This window comes from Manacus vitellinus, unplaced genomic scaffold (genome assembly GCF_001715985.3).
Source record: "Manacus vitellinus isolate BGI_N305 unplaced genomic scaffold, ASM171598v3 scaffold_10_pilon, whole genome shotgun sequence".
NCBI classification, from domain to species: domain Eukaryota; kingdom Metazoa; phylum Chordata; class Aves; order Passeriformes; family Pipridae; genus Manacus; species Manacus vitellinus.
The window spans coordinates 7,933,046-7,939,315 of NW_021938838.1; the positions used below are offsets into that span (position 1 = coordinate 7,933,046).

At 60.1% G+C, this 6,270-nt stretch overlaps 1 protein-coding gene across 1 annotated transcript in view; it reads left to right on the forward strand.

The window, feature by feature from the left end:
* Window positions 1-6,270, forward strand: part of ZFPM1 (zinc finger protein, FOG family member 1) — a 42,200-nt gene that overhangs the window by 32,932 nt on the left and 2,998 nt on the right. The window contains exons 4-9 of the mRNA XM_029965524.1: window positions 1,786-1,919; window positions 4,227-4,329; window positions 5,124-5,333; window positions 5,431-5,661; window positions 5,898-5,993; window positions 6,105-6,254. Coding sequence (XP_029821384.1) covers window positions 1,786-1,919; window positions 4,227-4,329; window positions 5,124-5,333; window positions 5,431-5,661; window positions 5,898-5,993; window positions 6,105-6,254 — 924 coding nt within the window. The remainder of the gene's footprint in view (window positions 1-1,785; window positions 1,920-4,226; window positions 4,330-5,123; window positions 5,334-5,430; window positions 5,662-5,897; window positions 5,994-6,104; window positions 6,255-6,270) is intronic.

Consider the following 6,270-nt stretch of genomic DNA (forward strand, 5'->3'; position numbering starts at 1 on the left):
AAGCCAGGGGGGAGCCACCACTCTTGGGGCTCTCCTGGGGGCTTGGGCCTTTGCTGTCACCTCCTCAGAGCTGGGATGAGGGAGGAGGGTGGGAAGCATGGGGATGCTGAGGCTGGAGTGAGTCCAACACCAGCACATCAGGAGTCAGATGGGAGAGCAGTGGAAATGTGGAGCAACGTGCACCACATGACAGTCTGACTGCCCTGCTCAGCCCTGAGGACACTGTGATGGTCACTGCTCCCTGCCTAACCCCAGATCCTTTGTGGGGATGATCAGCTGGATGAGGGGCTGCTGCTGCCCTTCCTCAGGGTCGGTTTGTGCCAGGGAATAAATCCCATCAGCTCCTCAAAGGCCTCATCCCTCCTCCTCCTCCCTATCCTGAGATGGAGCTGATGGGAGAATGGGGAGGGGGGATGCTGGGGATACAGAGTGGGAGGATGCTGGGAATTTGGGCCAGGGGGATGCCAGAGGTGCAGGGTGGGAGGATGCCGGGAATGCAGGGCAGGCAGAACCAGTGCCATACTCACTCTCGAAACTATTTTGCAGGGATGAAATCCCAGCTAGAAGAGCTGAGATCCCCACAACCAGGGTGGCTTCTGGAGCTTTTCTGGCTCCAGGCCAGCTCTGAGGGCTCCCAGATTGAGGACTGTGGGAATGGGAAGACAGGCATTGGGAATGCCCCAGCAGGGCAGAGGGGCCATGGCAGAGCCCATCCCTCCCTTCACCAGCGTGTGCTGGAGGCTGCAGCACAGAGGTGGAGGGTGCACATGCCAAGCACAGGGACCAGCCTGGTGACCCCAAACCCCTGGGGGACCTTCAACACCTTCACAGACCTCCTGGGGGGCAATGGGTTTTGCCAACAGGCACTGGCTGCTCCCCTGGGATGCACTCGGAGCTGTGTCCCCAGTGACCCAGTTGGGTGTATGGAGGGGACCCAGGGGTGACAGTGGGAGCTGGGTGATCACAGGTATCACCACCCAGCACTTCCAGTCACTCACCTCACCTCACCCCAGCACCGGGAGGATCCAGATGTCAGCCCTGCTAATAAACACATCAGATTTCAATCTCCGCAGCCATGGGATCGCTTTATCCTCCCTGTGCTCTCGGCTCTGAAAGCAATTTTGCCTTCAGAAAGAGCAGCCTCCTCCCCACCCATGGGACTCGGGCACAGGCTGCCTCCACCTCGGTGCCCCTGGGGCTTTAGGGGGGCTCTTTGTCCTGGTGTGGCAATGGGGGGACTCCACTGCTTTCCTGGGGTGGTAGAAGCATTCCCAGCCACAGATGGGTGCCCTGGGTTGGGTTTGTCGCGCTGTCCTCAGGCAGCAGCTTGTTTTTGGGGCACAGCAGACGCAGCGAGGGGCAGCCAGCGCTCATCCATCTGGATATTGGTTACCTGCCATCTTATCTGCGCTCCCAAAGACAAAGGCACAGTTAAAACATTTTAGAACAGCCTTCATAGCATATTAACATGTTATCTAACCCATTAAACCAGAGGCTTATCAGATAATCAAAGCCATTAAGCCCTGAAGCTGCTGCGACTTTGGGTGCGGGGATGGGAAATGCTCCTTCCGCTCCACCGCCGGCCCTGCCCGGACCCCCCGTGCCGTGCCGGGACCCCCCGGCAAGCGGATGGGTCCCACCACCCACCACGGACACGCAGCTCTGGGACACCCACCAGCAGCTCTTGGCCCCAACTGGATGCCCTCCTCCCCGGGGATCTGGGGGTGCTGCAGGATGGGGAGTTTTGGGGGGCATCGTGCTGATGCTGTGCCTGTTTCCCTGCAGATGAGCTGGATCTGGAGGTGCAGGATGGGGAGAGACGAGTGCGAACCCGCAGGAGTCTTCCCGAAGGCTTCTCCTGGGGACCCTTCCAGGGCAGCATCCACAGCGAGCCGGCATCACCGGGGCATGGGGACACGGTAAGAAGCCACCCCCATGGGGATGGTGGCAGGGGAAGTCCCAAACAAACAAATTGTTTGGGAATAGCAGTCCATTTGGGATGGATTTTCCCTACCCGGGCTCCTCACTCCCTGAGAATCTCCTGGTTTGGGTGCCCAGGAGGTTTCCCTCCCATACACTGAGGGGAGAGTGTTCCCATGGGCAGCAGGTCAGGGTGCTGGCTGTCCCCTCTACATAGCTACAGGTTGCTTGGTTGTTTGTGGATAGTCATGAGATCTGCATTTCCCACCCCAAATTTGCTCCCTGGGGACTCTGATTGTGCCTGGAAAGCACCAGCAGCAGTGGTGAAGGGGCAGGAAAGAGGGCACCAAGGTGGCACCAAGGGGCTGGTGGCTGTTAGTGGCTGTTGGTGCCATCACTGGGGTGAGCAGCAGAGGAGTTGGGGGTGTATCTATGAACGTGCACATGGGTGTGTTTCAGGCTCTGGATCCTCATATCCCCGCCACAGCCTTCCTTCCACATCCCCCCCGAGCCACACACAGGCAGCTCGAGCCCAGGATCCTCGAGGCCTGGCTCCATCCCCACCTCTTCCTCCTCCTCCTCCTCTCTCCCTCGCTCTTCTTTTCTTTTCTTTTTTTTTAGCTCAGGCCCGTTTATCTTTGCTGAATTAAATCCTTGATTAACCCTTATCTGCCCAGTTTGGCTCCCTATCTCCCGGTTGGCGCCGTGTGTCCAGACACCCGGTACAGGATGATTGATTTCTCAAAGATATGCGCGGCTTTTTTCTGATACTTCATTTATTGTCTAAATATTTTTGCTCCCATTTCAGCAGCTCCCTTATCGAGCCCGGCTGATGATTCCCAGCCCTGCTCTCCTCTGCCACTCGCCTCCCTCCCTATCTCTGCTCAGGGAAGGGAGGAAGGAATCGCAGCCCCATCCCTGATACGGGCTGTCGCCCTCAGGTCCCTTCGTCTTTGTTGCTGGCGGCGGGGTGGGCGTGCAGGGGGTCCCCCCCAAATCCTGCCCGGCTCTGCTCCTCATCTCCGTGTGGGAGATTATCCCACCCTGGGCTTTTAGTGGGAGCTGGGAACACTGGATCGCTTTAATGCATCTGTGGCATCGTGTGTGCCTATGGCTTTGCTAATGGAGGAAAAGGAGAAGGAGGAAGAGGAGGAGGAGGAAGATCCCTGCCTGCCCCCAGCTGGTCCCACAGGGGTCCCCCAAAACATCAGTGCTCAGGAGGGCGTGGAAACCCACTGAGAGCCAGCCTGGGGGTGCCAAGGAATTGTGGAGCCCCCCTGGGGCTGTCCCCCAACTCCATCCCTGCCCCATGTCCCCCCCAGCCACCCAGCCCGGGGTGCAGTGAGGGCACAGGGCCGTGCCCATGCGCCATCCCGGCGGATGCGGAGCAGATAGGGTTTCTGATGGTTATCAGCCGGTGTGGAGCGGAGACACCGACCTCTTTGTTCCAGGGAGAACAAGGAAAGGCTTGACGCAGGGGCTGGGGCCGCTGAGGGGAGCTGGGGTGGGCACCCTGGGGTGCTGGGAGCACTTTGGGGTGCTGAGAGCTCCCTTGGGGTGCTGGGAGCACCTCGGGGTGCTGCAGGACTCCTGGGCACTGCATGGACCTCCCTCCATCAGGGGATACCCACAGCTTCCCCCATGCACAGAGCAAAACTCCAAAGGGACCATCCCCTCCCTCCTCCACTACGGTCCCCAAGGGTGCTCAGCCCACAGCACCCATCCCTGTGTCCCATGTGCCCATCCCAATGTCTCCAGCCCCCATGGGCCAGGTGGGTTCCCCCAGCACTGTGGACCATGCACATGCGTGTGCAAGTGCCTCACACACGTGTGCAAATGCCTCACACGCGTGTTGAGGGGGTTTATCACACTGCTGGCACTCGGCTCCTGGCAGTGATAAGGCCCCAACCGGCTGCCACTGTCAGACTGAGTTGGAGGGGTTGGAAATATTGGGATGGATAATTAGATTTCATATCGTTACTGCAGCAGCCATCGGAGGATCAGAGAGATTAATTTCCCCCCCCTTATGCTCATTAATATTCATTAGAATGCAGGGAGGCAGAGCTGGGCAGGGGCTGAGCAGGGAGTGCTGTGGCCACCCCTGGCAGCCCCTCAGCGTGACCTCGGCCTGTTTTGGGGAGTGCTGTGTCCAGCCCCGTCAGCCCCTCCCCCTGACCCCAGCCTGGCACCCCCTCACCGTGACCCTGGCCCGTTTCAGGAAGCGCTGTGACCCCCCTGGCAGCCCCTCACTGTGACCCTGTCATGTTGTGAGGAGCGGTGCTGACCCCCTGTCCCTGCCCTGGCAGAGCCCACCCGTGACGCTTGTGCTGGGGGACGAGAGCTGCTGGCTGTCCCGCCTGCCCCTCGTGCCCGGAGAACCCGATGCCAACGCCGTCATCTACAGGAAGGGTCAGTACCACTGTCTGTGGGGGTTCAGAGGGAAAGTGTCCCCATCCATGCCCCCAGTCCCAGTATCTGCTCTCTGTGTCCTCCTGCTGGTTGTCCCTGGGCTTGTCCCCGGGCTTGTCCCTGTCCCAGCCTCTCTGGCTGTCTGATGCCAAGAGGGCTGGGGAGAGTCCCAGCAGGGATGGGTGCAGGGATGGCACAGGTGTAAGGATGGGTATAAAGATGGGTACAAGGATAGCAAGGCATGGGTGTAAGGGTAGACTAAGGGATGGATATAGGGATGAGTGCAAGAATGGTGAAAGGATGGATGCAGGGATGGGCACAGGGATGGAAACAGGGAGAGACATAGGGGTGGGTACAAGGATGAGTATAAGGATGGACGCAGGGATGGGCACAGGGATAGAAACAGGGATAGACATAGGAGTGGGTGCAAGGATGGATGTAAGGCTGGACACAGGATGGGCACAAGGATTGGCACAGGGATGAGTGCAGAGATGGTTGTAAAGATGGGCACAGGTATGGGTGTAAGGGTGAACTCAGGGATTGGCACGGGAATGGGCACATGGATATGTGCAGGGATTGGCAGAAGCCAGAGCTGCGGCTCGGGACAGGCACGGCCGTGCAGGGCTCAGACACGGACAGACACTGCCATCTCCAGGCCGTGGCTGGGAGGAAACACCGGGCACTGCCGGGACAGCGGGGACAGGGCGGGACAGAGGGGACAGGGTGTCCCAGAGCCATGCGGGCAGCAGGACGGGGTCCAGGGATCCACGCTGACCGCTGTCCCCCCATTCCAGATGAAGCTCTGTGGTGCCGGACCACACGTGCGCTGCGGGAGAACGAGCGTGTGAGCGCCTTCGTGGTGGCAGAGCCACCGGCTGTCCCCAACCACGGGGTGAAGGCGGAGCCCAGCGAATCCCCGTACCCGGCGGCGCTGCACTCGGACATCCAGCTGCTGCCACAGCAGGCCGGCATGGCCGCCATCCTGGCCACCGCCGTGGTCAACAGTGAGTCTTGGGGACATGTGGAAGGGACATGGCCCTGCCAGGGCTCCCAAACCCATAATACAAGTGATGCATGTCCCTTGTCCCTTCCCTTTTGCAGAGGACGTGTTCCCGTGCAAGGACTGCGGGATCTGGTACCGGAGCGAGCGCAACCTCCAAGCCCACCTGATGTACTACTGTGCCAGCCGACAGAGCGCCAGCGCTGGCTCACCAGCCGTGGATGAGAAGCCCAAGGAGACGTATCCCAATGAGCGTGTCTGCCCCTTCCCCCAGTGCAAGAAGAGCTGCCCCAGTGCCAGTTCCCTGGAGATCCACATGCGGAGCCACAGCGGTATGGCATGGCATGGCACGGCACGGCACCTCTCGTCTGGGTGGAGGGGCAGGGAGGCTGTGGGGCGGCAGCACGGTGACCAGTTTGATGAGGTTCTCCCCATTTGGGTCACTGGTTTGGGGCAGCTCACTTTTACGTCTTCCACCATCTCAGCCCTGTAAAGATGGAGGGATTTGGCCCTGTGGGGTGTCCCTGTGGTCCCCATCGCCCTTCCTGAGCGTTCGTGTGTCCCGCAGGAGAGCGACCATTCGTCTGCCTGATCTGCCTGTCCGCCTTCACTACCAAAGCCAACTGTGAGCGGCACCTAAAGGTGCACACGGACACCCTGAATGGTGAGTGTTCCCATGGGAAGACCCCTGTCCCTTCTGGCACAGCCTGGGGATGGGTACTGGCTCTTCCAGCCCTGCCAGGTACCCGCTCAGCCCATGCCGTGTTCCCAACAGGTGTTTGCCACAGCTGCGGCTTCATCTCCACCACGAGGGACATCCTGTACAGCCACCTGGTCACCAACCACATGATCTGCCAGCCGGGCTCCAAGGGCGAGGTGTTCTCCCCTGGATCAGCCCTTCCTGCTGCCAAACCCGTCGCTCCTGGTGAGTGCTGGGGCTG